Genomic DNA, 23,117 nt, shown 5'->3' with positions numbered 1-23,117 from the left:
GAACGTCATGAACATTCTTGTATGTTTGACCTTCAAACATCACCAAACGTTAGACAATACTTCAAAACATAATTATTAAACATTTATGGACTTTAATACCTCATCACACTCATGGTTGGCTCTACTTCGACCTTGTTCATTTTAGGGTGTTGTAGATGAATAATTATGGGCTTGTATGAGACCTCCTAAAGGTCAACAACACCATGTTACTTATAGGGGTGCTCCTGAGTCATAAAAAATGTGATATCAGAGCATAAGGTTGTATAAATAATTTAGGGTCCAAAGTCTTATACTGGCATGTTTAGTAGAATTTCGTTCATCGATTGTGAGTCATGACACATCTATGAGCAAGAAGCTATAAGACAATAGAGTTTTCCTTCTTCATTATTCTCACATCGTGTAATAGAAGTTAACTCTATAACATCTCTCTTTTATGTTTTCTTGTCCGGTGGTCTTTTAGATGTGATTACATCAATGAGATGATACCTCTATGCTTAAGGGAGAAAAGGTGAATTTTGATTTGTGTCTTTGTTTTATGGTGTTGTGGAATATGTGTGAAGGTAAACCTTGATATATGTTAGTATGATGCCATTTATGGCTATACATGAAATCTCTGTGAAATTATATGTTATAAGAAAAATTTATGCTATGATATGGTTAAAGCTTGTTAAAGAAGTTGTTACAATTTAATTGAGCTTCCTTTGTGGAAGGGTATGTTTCTATATGGATTTGTATGATGATAGGGTAAGGATATGATTTTAGGTTGAAATTCTTTAAAGAAGTGTGATAAATAGCAAAAGAATGCATGTTGCCTTTATATAGGTGTAATGATTCAAATGTTGCCCTTGTGTGTGTGTAAAATGTTTCAATGTTGCCTTGGTATTTGAAAAGTGCTTCATATTTTCCTGGTATGTATTGGACTCTTTTGTATAGGCTTAGTCCTAGAAGTAAAGGTTGTCTGCTTACCATATAAGGTGATGATGTTTGTTTGAATGACCTAGAAGTTACCTTACCCTAGTTTTGGAAGAAAATAAAGAGGCTTTATGGATAAGTCCCCTCTATTATTCATAGTGTAGGTGAGACCTTATGTGGTCGGGTAGTTTGACCTAAGTTGATTTTTATGGAGTTCCCTCTCGGTGTTGATATTAGAGGGAATATGATGCTTGAAGTATTGCCCTTGATTTTTTAGTTAGTAGACTTCTTGATATGATATTAGGAGTGAAGACTCTTAATTATGTTAAACCTTCTTGTGTGAGGAGCTTGTAGGGTTGGTCTTGTGTTGCCTAGACCTTGGTGTTGAGGGAATTATGGATTAGGAATACCCCAAATGTGGGATAATGTGCCTTGAATGTAAGGTTTAGAATACCCTTGATGTTCCTATGTTGAGTTCCTTTGAAATTATTTATGGTGGAAATCACTTTTAGGTGATGTTAATGGAGGGTGTGTTTAAGGTTAGATCCCAATAGAGGGAAGGGGTGATTAGTTGCTAATGTTGGTAAGCTAAGGTTCTCTAAAGGTTGAGTTAAGTTACTCTTATTGTGGTTTGACTTATGTGGGGGGGGGGGGGGTGAAGTGAGTAGTAAGGTTGTAGATATTCCTATCTTGTCCTCCTATTCGTACTTGATCTTGAAACTAAAGAGTTATGAGAAGCTTGTTCATGCTAAGCGTCTTGCATAAAAGTATAAGTTGCATGTTTTCCATATGATATGTATGTATTGAGTGACAATTTATTAAGAATGTTTTGAAGGTTCTAAATAGCATGACAAAGGATTTTGATCAAATTCATGTTTTCTCATGTTGATTGTCCATCTTGATATGTTTGTTGTGCATTTTTCAAGAGATAAGGTAAGAAACATGTTTGATGTCTCTTATAATGTTTGGTGTTTTTAAACATCAATGAGAATTTGAGTTCTTTGTAAATGGGGAAATTATAAGTCTCTTGAAAAATATGTGACTTTTATGGTTCGGAAAGCATGATTATAGGCTCACTCATAAAAAGTGAAGGCATGTCGTCCTCTGTCCTTGTGTGTGCCTACATATTGTATGATTTTCCCAAATTGATGCTGGCTTATGAAAAGTATTTTCATGCTAAAAATTGAAACTTTTCTGAAATTACTTCCTACAGTTGTGATGTATATGGTGTGATCTGCCATGTTGACTTTAATAGGAAGAAAGTATTAGCATGTTATGGTTAAAATTTGAGAATTTCTCATTTAAAATGAATTGACCTTTGTGCATTGCCTATGTAAGAACTCATGATACATGTAAATGTGTTGAGGAGAAGACATTTTTCCTTAAACACAACTAAGTGTGGTATGGTTGAGTAAGACCCTCATGGCACTACGAATAAATGATAAAGATTTTTGTTGATTTACTTGGCTCAAACCAATGTGCATTGAAGTATGAGTACTTATTTTATTCTTGAGTAATTTTGAACGTGCCTATGTGTGACTAAAAGGTTGTTGCATAATGAAATGAATAGAAAAGACCATGTTATGATTAGGAGAAGGATGTTCCTCCTATTAACATGACAAGAGCCTAAGTGTTTGATGCATTAAATAGTGAGTGAATAAGGTTTTACTTGCCTGTGTTGCAATGAGTGATAAATGGTTTTAAGTTTATGTTCCTTGTAAGTTTAGTGTTTTGACTTCTATGTGATGATGTGTTTATTTTTGTGAGCTTCTCCATAATTCATTAATATACTTCAATGTGTTTGAAATGTTCCATGTTTTATTCGAGGATGAATGATCCCATGTTGAGGATATTGTAAGGACCCTCAAATTGAATTAAGGTTCTTAGAGCTTCGCATGTGTATAAAAATGATTAAAATATGTTAATTAAATGTTTTACAATATGCATACTTAATTTGAAGTCATTTGCAGGTCAAACGTCTAAGAATATTCCAAGACGTTAGAATGTTAGTCTTGAGATGTGCATGTGTGTCTAGATATCGAAGGTCCTTAACTTGTGTATGAGTGTATTAACATTGAAAACCTCTCAGTATGACTCCCCAAGGGCCACACGAGAGGCCCTCTAGAAGGAGTCAAAAGATGCCTACACACTGTCTTGGCAGTGTCCACCAACGCCTAACAATGACGCCCAATAGTTTCACCTGCACCCCATCAATTGGGGAAATAGCTCAACACTTAGAAATAAGATAAAGAGATCCCAGAGTGCATACTTAGTGGAAACAAGATGGGCCGTGCCTCCATAGAGGCCTCGTTATTTGGATTTCGTAGGTGGTACCTACGATTGTGACATCCAAACTATCATGCAAAGGCTAAATTGAAAAATTCACCCAACGTTCCTAAATTAATATAGACGGTTATTTAATGTATTTTTGGGTATTTTAAGTTTATATTAACATGAAAACCCCATATCCAATTTATTCTTCAAATTAGACTTTTCCCTCTAAAAAAAACCTCTCTAGAAAACTCCATTGGAGATGAAGCTCAAGAACAACAATGGTGATGGATTCTCAAGCTTTCTTCACCAACTTTTCTGAATCTCTCCTACAATTAGGTATGGTGATGCTTTATACTGTCACAACCTGAGACCATACCCTAGAATATAGGGTACAATCTTGGATTGTAACCGGAGTCGTCGAACTCTCGAAGTTCTTAGAAAAGCCTCTTTCATATTATTCATTGCATATACATAGTAAAAAGTAGTGAGGAATTAAAACTTTTCACAAAACATAATATAGCCTTCTAAATATCTTTCATATAAAAGTAATATGAAATTCTAAGTCTCAATCTAATCATATTGAGACACAAGAATAATTGGGATACGGCCCATACTTCAAAATACGAATGTAGAAATACTAAGACTATTACAATTCTTTGAATGAAAACATACAAGACATATATGCCCTCGAGTCAAGTGAGGACATACTTCGTCGTCTGTTGAACGATCTTCTAAGTCATAGTCTTCACTTCTCAAAGCTCCTCACCTACCAAGAACTATATAGGTAGAAGTATGGAGTTATTACAACAACATGTTCTAAGTATGGCTTATGCATAAAAATCATGAAAACATACTTTATTGGAAATATGGATCTTATCATAAAAAAATTATATTTAATCATAATAACATCATTAATAAATTTCAAAACACAAAATATACTTCTAGCATGTAATTTCCTCACTTAAAGTCATCGTAAGGTTCACTTAAGTCATATAAAGCTCCCATACACGCTCTCTAGATGTTCCTAAACGACGCTTAAGATTACCTATAATGAGTCACATACATACTTACAAAACAATCATAAACATCAAGGTAATATTTTTCTACCAAAGGTGAACTCTAAGTCTCACTTGAGTGAGTTGTGAAGCGACCGCCCACACAATTTCTCACACACACACTTAAGAGATCCTAAAGACTCCCTAAGATAGAATTATGCTAACATAATACGTCAACACATAGGTGATACGACATTCTCCTTCCAAAGGCTATTAGAAGACCTACTTATGTAAATCAAGAAGATAACGTCCATAATGACCTACTTGAGATTACCTAAATAGTCCTTCAGACTAATTCTTAGATCATCTTCTCAAAATCAACAAACTTCCCTAACTAGTGTAATCCTCAAGACTTCCAAAGATAATACATGAAGAGATCATCCCTTATGCCCTCTCCAAGCTTAGCTAACGAATCCTTAAGTCACTTTAGATCAGGTACTCAGTTATTTGAATACTCCTTAGCGTAAGACATTAGTTCATTAGTTCATTAAGACTCATACATCACATAAAGGACATTCGAATAATGATCTTGTGCACATGACCTAGGAACTCCACATAACATCTTCAAAGTCAATAGTGCAATGTCTAGATAGCGTCCTATACCACCACCTAAACTATATAAAATCCTCAAATTCTAATAGGTATTCCATATAATGAGAATAGGAAATAACCGACATCGACCATGAGAGCAAGATATGGTATCTGGAGTTCTATCCTACTCCGATGAGGTTGTTCTACTTGCCAATGTTAGAATCGGACACATCCCATGTAGGCACATGGTTAAGGAATATGAAGGGCATAATTTGTATTCTAGTCTCATACTTAAATATAACTAATTTCCCTTACCATACTCACTCATTGCTAGCCTTCGTTCTCGTAGACTAATTCATCAATTAGGTTCACATTAAAGAATTCCATAAAAAGTTCATAATCCGATCACATTTACCCTACTAAAAAAGGACTACTAGGGCTACCTTAAATGGTGACAAGAAGCTCATGATGACTTTCCTAAGGATTAATATGATGTCATTCAAGCCAACAGACCTTAAGTCAATCATTCCTTTACTTTGAAGGATACTATTACGGCTTACACTTCAATCATTCTTAAACTTACCCTTAAGTCACGGTTTGTACATAAGAGACTCTCATAACATTATATAAAGTCACATGACATTCATACGTTCTAGACTAAGATCTATAACACTCTAAATCAAGAGATCACATATTGATAATCATATATACATCAAGCAAGATATCATATACTTCACTTTTAACACATAATACAAGTCATTCTAGAAGAATCTCTAAAACAACCTAACATCTTCAAGTAATCATATATATCATCATAAAATCATTAATATACTCCACATAGGGTCATAAAGTCAATAAGGATTAACCAAGACTTTACCCTAATACTATACTTATAATGTCAAAGTCATAGTCTAACAGGATCACTTAAGGAAACTAACTAGAAGAAATACATATATGACTATATAAATTTACACATCAATAGATAATGTCATGATTCACATAATTAAAAACACAAATATCCACATACATTAAAGTAGTTGCTAATAAGGCCATGCTCATAATGTTGCGTAAAGTAACGCCGATAGGGCCAGACCAATTGCAAGTAAAACACATAACACCGCCAACATAAGTGGACCATACAAATCACTATTGAATCAAAGTATAATTAATATAAAATTAAATAAATACATGCATAATAGCTTCATTCCCTTATTCACTCTTCAATTAAATGATAAATCAACTAATTCAACATCACAAGGCCCTAACCCAAGGCCATAACAAACAATTCAAGCAACAATCATAAAATCCAATGAAATCTTCATTATTTCAATCTATATTTTAAAATATAGGATCAATTAGGTAACAATAAAATGTTATTCTTATATCATTAGAAATCCCATAAGAAACTACACACCAATTCATCATTATTAGCTTAATATCAAGTAACCCACATTATAGTCGAAAACTAGGGTTCAAAAAAATTCAGGGGTTCATAGGTAATTTATATTGAAATCATCAATAAAATATCAATTATATCATAATTCAATATTTAGAAATCATTCATGAAAGAACCCATGGTAGAATCATCAAATTGGACAATTTGATACACTGAAACTTACTTCTCGAATAAGAAGTAAAGCGGTCGTGCCAAGTAAATAACCCAACTAGTGAGGTTGGGATTGTTCCTACGAGGAAAAAAAGTCTAGACTTAACTACAACATATTATTACTATTGTTTTGTTAATGACGTCCTTGGAAAGTAAAAACATATAAAGAGGGTTTCTATTTCTAAATCAGTGGAAATAAAAAACAAACTTGAATGAGACACTTAACAGCTTTAACAGTTGGATTTTAATCAATTAATAAAAGTAACTAGGGTTTATGTGTTCCGCACAGGTTCATAACTTGATAACTCGAACTATTAGAATTTTTTCCTAGTATCTTGCATGCAAAGTGATAATTTATGTCTTTCTAAATCCTTGGTCCTAACCCTTATCCTTACCTCATATTAAGCATCATATTTGATATTTGACTAAGTTATTACCTCGTACCAATCAATACTAGCCTATTAGATAGAATACACTAAATCTATGTTAATAATTCGTTTCCTATTATCTACCTCCTTGGTCCGGAAAGTAGCATTAAGGTGAGTTCTAACGTTTGTATTCCGTTAAAAAGACTTCTAAACGAAAGAATTATTAATACATGCAAGACACTATTCTAGAATTGTTATTTTAGTTTAGGGTTTATCTCAATATTTTCCTATGGTTCCCACAACCCTAGTTATGGAATTTAGTTACTCATAGCCATAAACACAATATTCAAATATATTAAATACGAATTCATGAACTTACTTCAATGAGAAAGAGTAAAATTCAAAAGTTTGCTTGATTAATATCAAAAAAATCACTTGCAAGAATCTCAAAATCCAACACTAATACACAAAGTCTAAAAATCTGATGTCTAATCTCATAGAATCTAACAATACAGAGTCTTACAATCTGGTTTCTAACCTCAAAAATGAGGTTTTTCGAAATATATATAAAAAAACAAAAGACTAATTAAACAAGGATTCTAATTGCTGGAAATCTGCCAAAATGCGGCTGGGTCGACGGACCTCGCAACGGACCGTCGTGGTCACAATGGACCGTCATGGACTCCGTCGTCCCATACATGTGCAATTTCTTCTGCTGCTCTCTTCATTCCCTTTCGACGGCAAGTATGAAGGACCGTCATAGGCACAACGGTCCGTCGAGGGTCTTCGTTCAAAAACACTTCAACTCTTGGAATGTGGGTACTGGGATCGCTTCTCTGAACTTCATGACGAACCTGCAGAACAGACCGTCATAAACACGACGGACCCTCACAAGCTTCATAAACCCATACTTGGTCAGACTTTCCCATCTTCCTTCAGCAGCTGCACTACGCTGCCACCTACGGACCGTCACAAGCACGACGGACCGTCACAAGCTCCGTAGGTGGTCTCTTCTGCATTTCTTCGCTCAAAATCTCCGCATTCAGCTTTGGAGAGATTTCCTACAAAACAAAGGGAAACTTATATAAAAATTATCACAAAAAGACTTTCGGACACTCTAAACTTAAGTAAAATATTAATTATACCGTGAAACCACGGTATATCGCAATTCACTTTACAAAACTTTGAAAAACATATTGAGAGTTGGGATCCTTAATGAAATGAGTTTAAAGGATAAAAATCCATACCTCAAGGATGATAATTCTTCACTTTGAGGAAGAATTTCAACACAAAAGCTCCTCACCAATCTGCCTCTTTAAGTTGGACTTCAATGGAGGTTTTTGGATATTTTCTAAGTGTTTTGGGTTTATGATTTTGAAGAATGAGGTCTTCCATGTGATTAACATTTATATACTTAATTAAAATAAAAAAAATATCCTAAAAAAACTATACATGACTTAATTTATTAGCGGGGTGAATTTACCAATTCACCCCTAACTTGGAAGCAGCCTGCGCAGGAAGGCAGTAGCGTGTGACGCCTGCCCTTGACGAGCGTCACAGCCACAATGAGGCGTCAGAGCCCTCACTCGTTTGCTAAAGTGTATGGACAAGATATTTTCCCTCCCACGATTATGTTATTATTGATGACACCCTTTGACGGGGCGTTAACAGGCCTACAAGCCATCGACTGCTCCGTCGTTTGGGGTCTGCCAAGGACTACCATGCCAACAACTTTGCGTCCTTTTTCAAGGACCCTTTGGTGGTCCTTGCCCAGACTTTTTCAACCCAAATCCTATATTATATAAGTTTAACATCTCCCACATGAATTTCATCAAAAACTAACACGTAAAAATTGATGAAACTAGCCTAGACGTACAAGGTTGACTGAAGGCGTATCTTTCGAATGCCTTGGACGTTCTTGGTCATTTAACCTCCAAACTTCACGAAACATTAACCACTGCTTATTAATGCTATATTAACTTTATAAAGATACTTAAAACACCATGAAACACACATTCACACATAGAACCACATTTCAGGCATTTAAGTGACTTAGTCGTCAGATGTCTAAGTCGTCCCTTGACGTTTGACTTCTAACACACCTAATATTTTAGATACTGCACATATTTAGGACTTTTGACCATCAATACCAACATGTTATGCTTTAGTTAACCTAAGTAATTTTGAGGGTCTTACAATCTCCCCCACTTGGACAATATTCGTCCTCGAATGACACTTGCCATTCTCGGAACACTTCCTATATTAGAGACTCAAATAGCAGATAGTAAACATTCCATACAACACATAATCACAAGAAAACATCAATTTCACATAGTAAAGATATTCACAACACAATAAGAAACTAGAAAACAATTCTATAATTTATTATGCTACAAAACTCACATGCTTCATTCCAAATAGTTAAAGCTCATTTCATACTTAATACCCTACTCATATACATTAGTTCAAACAACATAACCATATTTTTAGGCAAACAAATCAATTAGTCATTTTCTTAAAAAAATGGCAGTATGCAGTCTTTTAGGAAATAGTGACTTTTAAAGAAAGTTTTCAAAAATCCACATTTTAAGCAATTCATGATCTAAACATGCTAGTTTGTTATGTAACATCATATAAACACATCTTCCAACATAATCATGACTTCATAAAATACAAAATATCAGAAGTTAATGAAATTCAATTTCCACCAAACTCCTAAACATCATGCACAAGCAACAATTTCAAGGACTTCTATCCTATCCACAAACCATACTCCCCCACTTAGAAGGAACTCATATCTTAACAAAAGAAAGAGAACTTACCAACATCATCATCGCTGTCCTTCTAATCCGACTTCTCCACTCTAGAACGGAGTGCATAGAAACGCTTTGTTTTCAAAGCATCTTCCTTTGGACTACTAGGAGCAACTTGTTTACCCTGTCTACCTCTAGAAGCAATCATAGGACAGTCTCTCACGTTGTGCCCATCCTTACCACAACCAAAGCAACTCCTTGTACACAATAGACACTCTCCATAATGTTTCTTGCAACAATTTGAACAAGTAGTATTGCCATCCTTGGAACCACCTCCTTTCTCAACCTTGAACTTAGCACTCCTAGATTCTCCTTGAGATTGAACCTTCTTCCTAAACCTACTTTGCTCTTGATCACTAGCACCACTCCTTTTAGAACTTGTAGCCATCCTTCTAAGCTTAGACTTTTCAATTGATTGTGCATACACCATTAGTCTAGCTAGGGTCATATCATCATGCAACATAGCGATACGACATTCGTCAACCACTAAGTCGGCTAAACCTATCACAAAATGACTCATTTAATCTTTGAATTGGACACAAGAGAAGAGGAATACAAAACACAAAGTTGAGAATTTCAAAGAGTACTCCACAACACTCATATTGCCTTGCTTGAGATCGACAAACTCCTCCACCTAAATTTCCCTCCTCTCTCGGGGAAAGTACATACCAAGAAAAGCTTCCTTAAATTCTTCCCATTCAATAGGACCCGATCCTTCCGGCCTATTATCATTCCATTAAGTGTACGAAATTCGAGAAACATCTCTAAATTTGTACGAAACAAACTCTGCCTTATCTCTAGAAAAATCCTCATAGAACTCAAAACATTGTACACTCCATCAAGAAACTCTTGGGGATCCTCATTTACCTTAAAGCCAAGAAATATAGGAGGATTCATACTCACAAAATATCTCAACCTAGAAGTCATAGTGCTCTCCACAACCCTAGGCATCATATTCAAATTAGCTTGCATAGTCACGGATCGGTCTATATCAATCAAAGCCTCTCTAATCTCCCTATTAGACATCTCCGGAACCTTAATACCTACTTCCACATTTGGAATAGGATCACCTTGGGAAGGCACTTTTGCATCTTGAGCACCATGAACTCCTTGCCCACCTTGAGGAACTTGTTTAACTTGCTCAAGTTTAGGGGGAACCTCCTCATTCACCCTCTCCTATACAAACCTTCTAGCGGCCATCCTTCTAGTATTCATCTCCTAGAAAACACAAGGAAACTCATAAGAAGTATAATCATAAAATTTACTCTACCGCACGATGTAAGAGTATAAAAGAAGGGAAACTCTATAGTCCTATAGCCTCTCGCCCATACATGTTTCGCGATTTACACAAATGGTCAAGACTCTACTAGACGTGACTTGATAAGACTTCTTGATTCCTAATACTACTTTCACCATCCTATGATCTGATGCCAAGCTTTTTCACCACGCAAGACCATACCCTAGAATATAAGGTACAATCTTGGATTGTAACCTGCGTCATTGAACTCTCAGAGTTCTTAGATCAGCCTCCTTCATATCATTCATTGCATATACATAGTGAAAAAAAGTATTGGGGAATTTTAACTTTTAACAAAACATAATATAGTCTTCGAAATCTCTTTCATATAAAAGTAATAGAAATACTAAGTCTCAATCTCATAATCTAAAGACACAAGAATACTTGGGACACGGGCCATACTTCAAAATACGAATATAGAAATACTTAGTCTATTATGATAATTTGAATGAAAGCATGAATGACATATATGCCCTCGACACAAGTGAGGACATACTTCAACTTTTGTTGAACGATCTTCTATGTCCAAGTATTCACTTCTCACAGCTACTCACCTATAAAGAATTATATATATAGAAGTATGGAGTTAGTAAAACCACATTTACTAAGTATTACTTATGCATAAAAATCATGAAAATGGACTTTATTGGAAATATGCATCTTTTCATTTAAAAATTATATTTTAATCATAATAACATCATTAATTAATTTAAAACACATAAGATACTTCTAATATGTAATGCCTCACATAAAGTCATCCTAAGATTCACTTAAATCACACAAAGAGAGACCGCCCATACACCCTCTCATGATGTGCCTAAGCGACCCTTAAGATTACATATAATGAGGCACATACATACTTTTAAAAAAATCATAAACATCAAGGCAAGATCGTTCTACAAAAGTTGAACTCTAAGTCTCACATGAGTGAGTTTTGAAGCGACCACCCATACAATTTCTTAGACACACACTTAAGAGATCATATAGACTCCCTAAGATAGAATCATGCTCACATAATACATCAGCATATAGGTGATATGACATTCTAATTCAAAATCCTATCAAAAGACCTACTTAAGTAAATCAAGAAGATAGCGTCAATAGTGACCTCTTCGAGATTACATAAATAGTCCTTAAGACTACCTAATTCTTAAATCATTTCCACAAAATTAACAAACTTCCCTAACTAGAGTCATCCTCAATACTTCCAAAGATAATATAAGAAGAGATCATCTCTTATGCCCTTTCCAAACATTAGCTAAGGAATCCTTAAGTCACTTTAGATTAGGTACTCATTTATTTACATGCTCTTTAACATTAGTAATTATTTAATTAAGACTCATACATCACATAAAGGACATTCAAATAATGGTCTTGGACAAGATCTATGAACTCCACATAGTACAAGTCATTATAGAAACACATCTAAAACAACCTTACATCTTCGAGTAATCATATATATCATCATAAAATCATTAATATACTCCACATAGACTCATAAAATAAATTAGGAATAACCAAGACTTAACCCTAACACTTTACTCATAATGTCAAAGTCATAGTCTAACATGATCACTTATGGGAACATAACTAGAAGAACTGCATATATGACTATATAACTTCACACTTAGATAGATAATGTCATGCTTAACATTATCAAACTACACAAATAGACACATAACTCGAGTAGTTGCCAATAAGACAATGCTCATAATATTGCATAAGGTAACGCCACAAGGCCACAACAGTTGCAAGTAAAACACATAATACCGCCACCATAAGTGGACCATACCAATCACAATAGAATCGAAGTATAACTAATATCAAATTAAAGAAATCAAGAAAGCATACCTTAATTCCCTTATTCACATTTAAATTCAATGCTAAATCGCCCAATTGAACATCACAAGACCCTAATCCAAGGCAATAACAAACAATTCAAGCAATAATCATAAAATCCAATAAAATCTCCATTAATTAAATCTACATTTAAAAATATAGGATGAATTAGATAACAACTGAATATAATTATTTATAATTAGAAAGCCCATAAGAAACTACATAAGAATTCATTAATATTAGCTTGGTATCAAGTAACACATATTATAGTTGAAAACTAGGGTTTATCAAAATTCATGGGCTCATAGGTAATTTAGCTTAAAATCATAAATACAATATAAATTATATCATAATTTAATGTTTAGAAATCGGTTACGGAAGAACACATGTTTGAATCATGAAATTGGAGAATTCACTTTAGAAAACTTTGAAAAACATGTTGAGAGTTTGACTCCTTGATGAAATGAGTTTGAAGGATCAAAAGTAATATCTCAAGGATGATATTTCTTCACTTTGAAGAAGAATTACTACAAAAAAAACCTTCACCGAGCTGCCTCTTCAAGTTGGACTTCAATGGAGGTTTTGGGATATTTTCTAAGTGTTTTGGATTTATGATTTTGAAGAATGAAGTCTTCCATGTGATTAACCTTTATATACTTAATTAAAATATCCAAAATATTCTTAATATACCGTCCATGACATAATTTAGAAGTGGGGTGAATTCATCACCATTTCACCCCCTTACTTGTCAGCAGCCTGCGCAAAAAGGCTGTTGTGTGCGAAGCCTGCCCTTGACATGGCGTCACAACCACGACGGGGCGTCACAGCCCTCCGTCATTGGCTACAGTGGCTTTCCAAGATCTTTTTACTCCCATGGTTAAGTCCCAATAGATGACATCCTTTCAAGGGGCGTCAACAGGCCTACGAGCCGTTGACTGCACTGTCATTTGGGGTCTTCCATGGTAACGGTTTTGGGTCCTTCCTCATGGACCTTTTTGTGGTCCTTGGGGATAATTTCCGGATTTTTCAAACCCAAATACGATATTCTATAATTTTAAAATCTCTCACATGAATTATATCAAAAATTAACACGTAAAACTTGACGAAACTTGCCTAAACATACAAGGTCGACTCAAGGCGTATCTTTTGAACGCCTTTGACGTTCTTGATCGTTTGACCTCCAAACTTCACAAAAAATTAACTACTGCCTATAAATTGTATATTAACTCTATTAATAACCTTAAAACTTCATGAAACACAAATAAACACATAGAACTATTTTAGACATTTAGGTGACTTAGCCGTCAAACGGCTTAGTCGTCCCTTGACGTTTGACTTCCAACACACATTATAGTTTAGCTACTTCCTGTATAACATATATTAGAAATAATTAGTACCTTAGACCATCAATACCAAAATGTCGGATCTAGTAAACCTATGTCATTTTTGGGTTGTTACACATACTTAGTCAACCTTTATTCGAAGGAGTTCCTTCCAATGTTTTCATTGAAATTTCTTGATCAAACTTCGACCTTTAAATCTATCCATGGGTTCTTTATAAAATTGTTTTTAAAATAATTCTTATGATGAACTTATTTTTATGTGATTGTTAAAAAAAAATTCAATCCAATTTAATGACGAACCCATGTTCGTAATATTTCTCTTATGAACCTACACTATGGGTATTTTGATCTTGTGGAGATGATTATGGATTGTGATTTCGTACATGTAATTTTATCTTTGGATTTTTTTTTTGTTTTCAACTTATATTGAATTGTTGATGAGTTATCAATGATTATAAATGTTTAGGGATTCCGTTAAATGATCTATATTCCTCTACTTTCTATAGACTTGCTGAAGTACTGCACCTAATGTGATGTTTAAATAATGATGTTTGAAGAACTATTTTGTTTATTTAATGGTACATTTAGATACTTTATTATACATGTATTGATTTTGAATAATGGTAATTTATCAATGATGATCAAAGCTTGGTGGAATCGTAAGTTTGCCCTGTTCTCTCTAATTTTTATAGAATTGCTAGACACTTGGCCTTGTATGACATTGTGTTGTATAGTCCACTTATGGTGGTGTCATTTACTTCTCTTCAATATATATATGTTTTGATAATATCCTTTAAGTAAATTTTGTGTAACATGAATGTATGTTTATGATGATCACAATGTGGAGTTGCATGCCTAGACTTCTATTGTAGTATCATGATCTAGGTGTTGTTGATGCGTATTCAAATTGAATGAAATTGTTAGGGTTAGGTGTGTATAGGTGCTTCCATTGATGAAGTAATTATAGTTAATGAACCCCTACCTATGTACCCCTATATTAATGTGTGATTAGCAACTTTTACAAATTTTGAATGGAATGTGAATTTATCTTGTCTCCTATGCTAAATTGCGACGTGTGGTCTATGCTTGAATATGCGTTATGGTCATAAGAGGTTTGCTGCCTCAATGTTTTGTTGATAGATATTAGGTGATCATGTTTACCAATTTACACATACTCACACCTAATTCATGCTTACAAGTAGTATTGGTTCATGGTGTCTAATGAAAAGGTATTCTCATATGCACTTTTGTCTACTACTATGAATATAGAGTGTATGTTAATGAAGTATGTTATGTATCTCTTAACAAGGATTACTTGACAGGTATTAGTATGGACAAGTGTATTAGACTTTTCCTATGCATTGAACATATGTGCCTTGATAGGATACTTCCAAGGTTGCTATCTATGTATATGAATATCAATTCATGAGTATATTACGAATATGTCTTACTTTCTATGATTTAAAGTATATGACATGAGTAAGTATGAATAAACATAGTGTCTGAATGTGTTTATATAAAAGGATTGTTAATATAGTTACACCTATACACTTACGCATAATTGAAGTTAATTATGAGCATGTGTGGTCTAAGGGTGTTTATGTGAAACGTTTGCTCACATATATGTACACACACACATGAAAATATGTCCATTATGCATGAATAATGATCTAGTCAATAGAGGTTCTTTTGAAAGGTGTCCTCAAGGGTATCCTAAACTAGATGGTGCTTCAATATGCTATGTCCATGTGAAAGGTTTTCTCACATGTTGTAGGTTAATGAAAGGATATTCTAATCTATGACGTATGAGCTAAGGGTATGGGGATTCAAACTCCTAAAGCTTTATTTTATAAAGTACTTAATAATAAAGTCTTTTAAATCAAGGGAAATTAACTTAGCATAGAGTAAACTTGAAGATGAGGGGTGTCCCATTTCTTTGTGTCAAGGTAGGTTAACCATAGTCCTCACCAGCTATATATAGCCTCATGGCCCAAAGGGCATAGAGTGACCTTTCGATCGATGCCTCCAAATTGCATAAATGATACTTTCCCATAGGATCTAGCAAGTTATATCACCAAATATGCTAGCTTTATTTTAATGTTCGACTTTAGCAAGGTAGAGTACCTTCCCTTGGTATAAGGTTCTACAAAACCAAATTTCATGTTTAGCACCCATGGTATTAGATTCGGTTAAGGTTATATTTTTCCTAAAGTAAAATGGACAATGGAAGTAAAGTTAAGGACAACCTAAGGCATTTCTTAGTATAGGTGAGGGTATGGGACTTAACTTGTGCATTGCACAAATAGATTTTGAAGGGAGTTCTAGGAAGGTGTTCTAACATATATGATCATGTTTATGTTTCCTATGCATGACATTGTAGTTTCCTATACTTGTTAGATGAAATCACGGGATGAGTCCTAATGAAAATATATAGTATGATATTGTCTTACATTACATGAATAATGTGGGTCTTATTGAGCATATGATGAAGGTCTTGGTAGGCATGTATGAAGTTGTCTATATTTGTCTTGTTAATATATAAAGTACATGTTAGGCTTCTAGTCTGTTTGTAGGTTTAATTAGTATGTTTGAGGTTATGAGACTTCACTTGTACATTGCCTTAGTAGGCTTAAAATGATATTATGAGTAAGGTATGATAATGTCTAATTGACGTGAAGTGTAAATATGTTATTGATTTACTAATGCCTCTTATGATGATATTGGTAATTCTTGACTAATGTGTGGTATTGTAATGATTTATTCTATGTTGTCCATAAATTATGTTGGATTCGAATGTGGATTATATGTCTTGTTGTATGAAATAATTCTAAGAATGTATGTTCTTGGTTAATGAGGTTGTATGCATGATTTCCTTATGGTATTAGGGTGATGCTTGAGTATGGATTGTGTGAGGGTTATACATTTCACCAAGTATCATTAGGGGGTTTCTTTGATATTTAAGGTAGTAATAAGGTTATTTCAAAATAAAATGGGTTACCATAAAGTGAAAAGAGGTTACTGTAATGTGGCTCTGAATTTTCCTTAAATGCAGTGCATGATTTTATGTAATGTTGTGATTATTTTATATGCCTAAATTAAGTATGTGAATTGTACAATGCTTATTGTGTCATGTTTTATGAAGTTTTCAAAAAAATGCATGATGAATGGTTTCAAAGTAAAATGTACCCTTTCAAATGTATGTTTTTGCATACTTACAATAGTTAGTACATTTTTGTACACACACGATCCTTCCTTACCTTTTTACACAAAGTGTTGGTTATGGATGCTGAAAGGATGTCTCTAAGTTTAAGGGCTTAATATGTGTTTCCCAAGCTTAAGGAAAGGAATCCTTAAGTTCGTATTTATGTTATGTAAAGTCTTGTAATAGCTTCGTTTTTATTTATGCTGAAAGGGTCATGTCCCTATTATAATATAAGGATGTTAAGGCTAAGATGACAAAGAGATTTAGAGTCTTTAACCACGTTTTATGATATTTTATATTTATTGAAAGTGATGTTCTAGAACATTATGTGCTATGAAAGTTTAATATTTTCCTTTATATTTACTTTTTATAATGAGATGAATGATAACTATGGGCTTGTATGAGACCTCCAAGAGGTCAAGTAAGCCATGTTACTTCTAGGGGGTGCTACCTAGTCATGAAAGAACACTATTTCAAAATATAGGCATAAGATGTGTATAGAAATTACCTTCAATTAAACATAGTAACACACCAACAATAATGTAAAAATATTCACATTTATATCATGATAATATATTCATATATTCTGAATTAATAGTTCAAGTAATGAATATTACAAAGAAAAACCAACAATACTAAAATAAAATGTTCATAGTCTTTAAGGTCTTACCCATGGGCTTCAAGATATCCTTTCATGATTTCATCCCAAATCCATGGTATCATCCATAAAATAGTTTATCATCATAATAAATAAGCCAATTATACAATAACTCAATTGCATTACTGTTAATTGTTATTCACAAATAAATCAATAGTTAGGGTTAAGAGAAGAGGAACATTCATAGGTCTTTAGAGATTAGGTCAAAGACCTTATTAATACTTAAATTTATTCAGTAACATTCAAATTCAATCATAATTATTCTATTATAGGACAAATAAGTCATGTTTAAAGGTGATCAACGAAATTGAGTGAAACCTAGAAATTTGGAAGAACATTGAAATCAATTTGAATGAACCTCTTGGGGAATAAAGTAACAAGAGTGAAGAGTTTCACATACCTTGATAATCCTAAATTTTTGTTGTAGAAAATTCTTGTTCTTGAACCATATTTGAAGATTTTACCTGCTTTTTCAATGTAATCTTTGTGTAGTGAGAGAATCTAGAAAGAAGTGAGAGCAATTGGGTTTTCCATTTGGGGATTTGTTTGGTGCGGGAATTGGTGTAAATTGACTAAATGCCTTTATATATTCAACCCCTTAAATACCAAAATCACCCCTCACTTATTTGAAAATTCCAACTTATGTTCTATTTTAAGAACTCATCCAATCTTCAAGACCACCTTCACGAGCCGTGAAGGATACCACGACCCACGGTTTGGAGCGTGAAAGGTGACACAGTAGCCCAATAAAATAGGACATGCTCCTAAAATATTAATTGAGGACCACGACCAAGTCTTCTTGTTCGTCAAGTGCACCACAAGTCGTGAAGTGGCTCGTGGTGACTGTGGAAGTAGCTCCCTAAGCATGTATATCTCCCAATTGTACCAAGGGAACCTTTACGACCAACAACCCTTACTCATCAAGTGAACCACTAGTTGTGAAGTGGCTCGTGGTGCCTTCAACAGTAGCTACCCTAATTTGAGCCTCTCTCAAATGCCTAAGGGAAGTCCACCACAACCCTCCTATCTCTTTAAGTGCACCATGAGTCGTGAAGTGTACCTCGAACAATAGCTTGTCCTAGATTCCCTCATTTTTCCTTTTCCAAGGCAAATCCATGAGCCCCCACTTGATCATGGTCTTGACCAGGAGTCGTGGTCATGCTCGTGAAGGTTGAGGTAATGTCATCCCTTTTGGGGAAATAATGGCCTTTGGCCTTGTCTTGCCTCTCAAGGTCGGCACTCCTCCCTTGTCCTTGCCCCCTTAAAACCCCTACTTAGGTATATTTATAGATATTTATCATATTTTCATGGTCAATCCTTTAGACACCTATTTTAAATCACCCCACTAGCAATAACACTATACTAGCCTTGATATTTAGTTTACTAGACGTCATCATCATTTTTAATTCCTTATGAACTTAAGTTCTAAAAATAAGATAGTTTCCTTAATATAGGACCACCAACATCATTACAATTTTTTAAGTCATTAGATTAAATATAGAGCTCTAATTAAGTCATTGGATTTTTCGAGGTGTAAAAAATATTGTGGTTGTTAACCTTAAACTCCTTGTGTGAGTATTTGAAAGCTTGGTATAACATTTGGTTCATTCTTGTTTAGAAACATCTGTTGCTTCGGATATCCACTCCCTTAAGGTCATCATAAAAGCTACGTGCTTCTTGTTGGATCAACGAATTAAGTTTTGTTTCTATTGAATATACCCTTAGATTGCTTTTTTTCCCTCATTTCGTTTGTACGTATATATATATATATATATATATTTATATAATATTTTCTTTTCTTTTGAATTTTGCATCACATTCTAGTTCTTCTTTTCATAATTACATCAGTACCTATTAAGTGTGGCAACTAGCATATCATAGTCTTCAATATCAGCGCACTCAAAATTCATCATAACCGCTGCAGTGCATTAACACCAAACCCCTCTTCAATAGACACATTAAAACCTTGCTCCAAAGCATGATTGTCACGACCAGGGAGCACCCTCCCCCGTTCCCCCAAAGTAACTTGTTGTACTTGACCTCTAAGTGGTCTTATACAAGTCATAAGACATCTATTAAATCGCATTCTCATAAAATTAGTTGAAAATTTGAAACTTTTTCATAACATAACACAATGCTAAAACATTGCTTCATTTAAAAAAGTCATAAGTATGTAGCTAAGAATCTAACCATCTTAGACACAACATCGATAAAATATAATTCGGACACAACCGTTAAAAACATAAAAGAATAATCTACAATATTACATGAACATAATTTAAATTCTTGACATGAGGACCCTTGAATCATTAAGGACACACATGAACTTTGGAATAATTATCCAAGATCTCCATTAAACGAAAGATCCTCTAGCCAGCACCACCTACAGTTAGTGTAAAAAGATAAAGCAGAATGGTATTAGTACAAGAATTCACTAAGTATGATTACCATATGAAAACTTGATCTAAAGAGGACATTCAGTTTGAAATCATGCATCATGTCTTTAAGTAAACTTGAAAAACATTTGATACAATAAGCATAATATAGTTCACATACATCATAATAGACAATGATATCATTCACTACAACACATAAAGTCATTTATCATATTTAAGACACATCAAATATCTCAAATGCATAACATTTTATTTTTTTACCTTAAATCTTTTAACTAAAGCAACCCTTAAGTAGTACTTCGTGCAATACATGAATAGTATTCCATTTAATCATCCATACCAAAATATCACCTTAAGGTCAACAAAGTGAACATTCATAAAATCTTCATCAATCTAAGTATATGCATACATACGGATATAGAATATCATGAAACACATCCTTCACATAAGAACCAAAACCTATGACAACCCCAATTCACAGTAGTGCAATGTGCAAGTCGCAACACATAAGATTATTCACACTAAGTGTTCCTAAGAAGTCAGTCTAGACTCAGGCACAAGATATTCAACAAGATACACCACATGCATTTTACCTAAGACATAAGACGAACATACTTTATGGATTTCCTATAAGAACTCATTCAATTATGACATCATAGTCATAACCATTTAGTATTAATGCACATATCAAGAAATCATGCAAGTCAATAATATAAATATCACCATAATGAAAGAATAGTCAACATTACATATTTAGAGTTCATTTCATCAAGACATCATAAGACCTTAAGCATAATTCCAATGTTATTCTACTTGTGCAATGTATATGTGAAGCCCCATAACCTCACACATACCAAGTAAATTAACAAGGAGATCACAAACATTGGCACTTTCTTAATACATCAACATGACATGTATATCCAACATCATATACACTAAGTAAGATTGTCACATCCAGTCACATCCGAGGAGCACTCCCTAGAAGTAGCATGTCATAATTGACCTCTCACAGGTCATATACAAGCCCATAGTAAAAATATATCGTATTTCATAGTAAATTTAGTGGAAAATTTAGAAATTTAATAGATCATCATATGCTAGAACATTACTTCATATAAATATAAAATATCATCATATATATTTGAAGACTCTAGTCTCTTTTTTACATCCTAGACTCGATACCATAAGAGTACTTTAGGGACACGACCCTTAAAACATAATACATAAGTAATCTTATACACTTTACAGTAAAGGCATGATTTAGGAATCCTTGGACTTAAGGATTTCTTTTTCTTGAGCATGGGAATCATCTACCAAGCTCTTCCCTATATAAGACCTTATTTAAGCATAGATAACCTCCACTTTCATTGAAAAGTAGAGAAGAATGGAGTTAGCACAAGCATGCACTAACTAGGGCAACCACACAAAAATATGCATTAAAGGGGACATTTTCTTTAAATCATACTTCATGCCTTTTCGTGAAAATTTTGTACAACCTATATATAATAGCATTTATATCATTCACATACTTCATATAGATATATTCAAAGACCAATTATCATATAAGATTACATATAGAATGTAAGCCAAATTAACGGTTAGTTTACAGTGAGCAATTTGCCTTAACAATGAACATTTTTTGTTTAAAATTGAACCTCTTTTCCTTCTTAATTCCTCAACCTTCCTAATTAACCCTTTAGTGATACATAGTGCAATGCATCACCTTAAGGTTACAATAAATCATACATAGATCTTACACAAGTCATCACATACCATCATAGAAGTGTAATACCTCAAAGACACATTTAAGACAATACTCTAAGCATATTACAGTAAGCTACATATACTTACACATATTCTAACTTCACTTAACATCAATGCATTATCATCCCTTACTCACAATCCTACTCTAAGTATACTAGTTCAATGTATATGTGAAGCCCCATAACCTCAAAAATACTTTTGAACCTATCATATGACCAGAAGCCTTAAAAACAAATTCATACATCAACATAGCAAGTGAGAACATCTTCATTCATGTCAACAACCTTCATCATGTAGTTATTAATACCAATGCAGTGGATATAAAACAAGACAATATCTCATACACTCATACCATGAACTTCATCACAAGTAGACAAATACTACAAAGTCATGCATAAGGAAGCATGCATTAGAACACCTTCCTAGGACTTCCTTCAAGATCCACTTGTGCATTGCATAGGTGACGTTCCATAACACTACCAACACTAAGCAACTATCCTTATGTTATCCTAGTTGGGTTCTTTAGTTTACTTGCATTGTCCATGTTACTTTTAAGGAAAATATAGCCTTAACTAACAGTAATACTATAGGTGCTAAATATGGAATTTAGTGTTGTCGAGACTTACATAAAGGGAAGGTGTTCTTACCTATCAAAGATAGAACATTAACGCATGCTAGCATATTAAGTGAATTCACTTGCTAGATACTATGTGGCAAGCATAGTTATGGAACATTGAAACATATATGTGAAAACCCTCTTTATTGCAAATGGGGCATTATGATTTTTCACTTTTGGAAACCCTCTTTACTTATATATAGGAATTGTAGTTATCCACCACATGAGGATTATGGTGACCTACCTTTCTACAATGGGAAGGGACACCCCTTACTTCTATTTCACTCGGTTCTAAGCTATGTTCTGTTTATTGAAAATCCTTTTATTAACTTTGCTTTATAAAATGAGGTTTAGGAGTGTCATCCCCTCATATGGTTAGCTCACAGGTCATAGATGGGAAATCATTTCATCAACCTATATCATGTGAGAAAACCTTTCACATA

General features: G+C 33.9%; 1 protein-coding gene across 1 annotated transcript; it reads right to left on the bottom strand.

The window, feature by feature from the left end:
* Nucleotides 1-9,590: 9,590 nt before the first annotated feature.
* LOC104646125 (uncharacterized) lies at nt 9,591-10,079 on the bottom strand. The gene has a single exon (XM_010319227.2). It carries the CDS (start codon nt 10,077-10,079, stop codon nt 9,591-9,593), a length of 489 nt encoding a protein of 162 aa, XP_010317529.2.
* Between the last annotated feature and the right edge of the window lie 13,038 nt (nt 10,080-23,117).

Source organism: Solanum lycopersicum, chromosome 3, assembly GCF_036512215.1.
Source record: "Solanum lycopersicum chromosome 3, SLM_r2.1".
NCBI lineage: Eukaryota > Viridiplantae > Streptophyta > Magnoliopsida > Solanales > Solanaceae > Solanum > Solanum lycopersicum.
Note: the sequence above shows the minus strand (reverse complement) of the source record. Positions and strands in the feature narration are given on the sequence as shown.